The sequence below is a fragment of the Spermophilus citellus genome (assembly GCF_964194105.1).
Source record: "Spermophilus citellus genome assembly, chromosome: 5".
Classification (NCBI taxonomy): Eukaryota; Metazoa; Chordata; class Mammalia; order Rodentia; family Sciuridae; genus Spermophilus; species Spermophilus citellus.
In genome coordinates, this window is record NC_138186.1 from 42,374,258 (window position 1) to 42,376,121 (window position 1,864).

Below are 1,864 nucleotides of genomic sequence, written 5' to 3' on the forward strand. Positions count from 1 at the left end.
TATGGTTGAAGAATTTGAAAACATTTTTATGAAAGGAAATAATGTATTTCATAGAGTTATTAAGGAATTAAGTGCTATATGGGACAGTCATGTGTGGAGGGCAGAAGTCAGATGGGTGCTCAGAGTATAGAACAGGTCTGAGAATGTGGAGTGAGAATTTTCCAAACTTCTGAGACATAACCTGGTAATTTTAACTTCTAACCTAGACTAAAATATTTTGGAAAACCTGTCTAGTGTTAGACTTAACTTCTAAAATTTTTTTAGAAGTCAGGTTCCTTTCAGAATTTGCAATCAGAAAATAGCTCTGAATATAAAGTATGTTCATGCCAAATTATGCCACTATTGTCATGTATGTAAGAAATAAATTTAAAAAATTAAAAAAGAAAATAGCTCTGAGTACAGTGATAACTCCAAAATTACAATGGTAGTTATAAAAAAATGTTCCTTACAAGACATGAAAAAGTTCATAGTTTTTTATTTGTTCACTCTTGGGTTGAGTGTGCCTCTTTTTCAAAGAGCAAATAAGCATGGTCCTCTGGTACCTATCCATGGTTCAAAATCTTTCTTTTACCCAGCGTTCTCCGGAGAGCTGCCTTGACTTCCTTGTTTCGTAAACTATAGATGATGGGGTTGAGCATGGATGTCACCACGGTATAGAAGAGGGCTAGCAGTTTATCCATACCTGGTGAGTGGCTAGCCTTGGGCCTCAAGTAGGTAACAGATCCTGAACCATAGAAGAGCGTTACTACAAGTAAGTGGGAAGAACAGGTGGAGAGAGCTTTCCGGCGGCCCTCGGGGGAGGGCATGACCAGGACTGCAGCTAGAATTCTGCCATAGGAAGCAATGATCAATAAAAATGGGCTGGAAATGCAAAGGATTGCCACCACAAAGACCGCAGCCTCATTATGGGATGTATCCCCACAAGCAAGTGCCAGGATAGGTGGGAGATCACAGAAGAAGTGGTCTATCTCACAGGGGCCACAGAAGTCTAAGGAGAAAATATAATTGGTTTGGCCCAAGCCTACCATGCATCCCACTGTCCAAGAAACCACTGCCAAATGGGCACACACCCCACGACTCATTCGTGTTGCATAGTGGAGTGGGGAACATATGGCCATATAGCGGTCAAAAGCCATGGCTGCCAAAAGGCAGCACTCACTGATAGCAAATAATGTAAAGAAAAACATCTGTGTGGCACAACCGTCCCGAGAGATTCCTCGGGCCTCACTCACAAGACTCTGCAGCATCTTGGGTATGACAGAGCAAGTGTAGCCAATCTCTAGGAGAGACAGGTTGGCCAGGAAGAAGTACATGGGGGTATGAAGGACTGGGTTAGTCCAGATGGCAAGGGCTATGAGGGCATTTCCCGTCAGTGATGCGAGGAACATGAGTAGGATGAGGGTAAATAGAAGGAAACACTGTTCAGTGACCTCAGAGAATTTGGCAAATGCAAAACGTTTTACAAACAAGCTGTTGTCCTGCCAGGAGGAGCAATTGAGGCTCATGTCCTGTAAAAAAGAACAGCAGAGTAACCAGAAGAATTCTTCAGATGAGGGAAATAGATCATTGTATGATTTTTGAAGAACTCAGAAGGAGAAATTTCTTACCTGTGATTCTAAAGTTCAGAAATTACTACTCATTCTCATACCTTTTTAAACCAAATCCTTTTCTGTGTTCACCACTTCAGTTGATTTCTCCAAAATGTACTTAGCTACCAAGCAAGAAATGGAAAAAAAGTGTTAATTACATTTCAATTCTCCATGCCTTCCTTTAAAAATCAGTTGTCAAATGCTACCAAATGAAAGTCCTCGTTTCTCTCCATTCCCATTCCACTGATGTTCTTTCTTTACTGGTTTATTCACCA

At 41.1% G+C, this 1,864-nt stretch overlaps 1 protein-coding gene across 1 annotated transcript; it reads right to left on the reverse strand.

The window, feature by feature from the left end:
• Positions 1-542: 542 nt before the first annotated feature.
• Positions 543-1,505, reverse strand: LOC308650376 (olfactory receptor 10C1-like; the record flags this gene model as incomplete). Its single annotated transcript, XM_081296423.1, has 1 exon — positions 543-1,505. The coding sequence occupies one exon, from the start codon at positions 1,503-1,505 to the stop codon at positions 543-545; it is 963 nt and encodes a 320-aa protein (XP_081152549.1).
• Between the last annotated feature and the right edge of the window lie 359 nt (positions 1,506-1,864).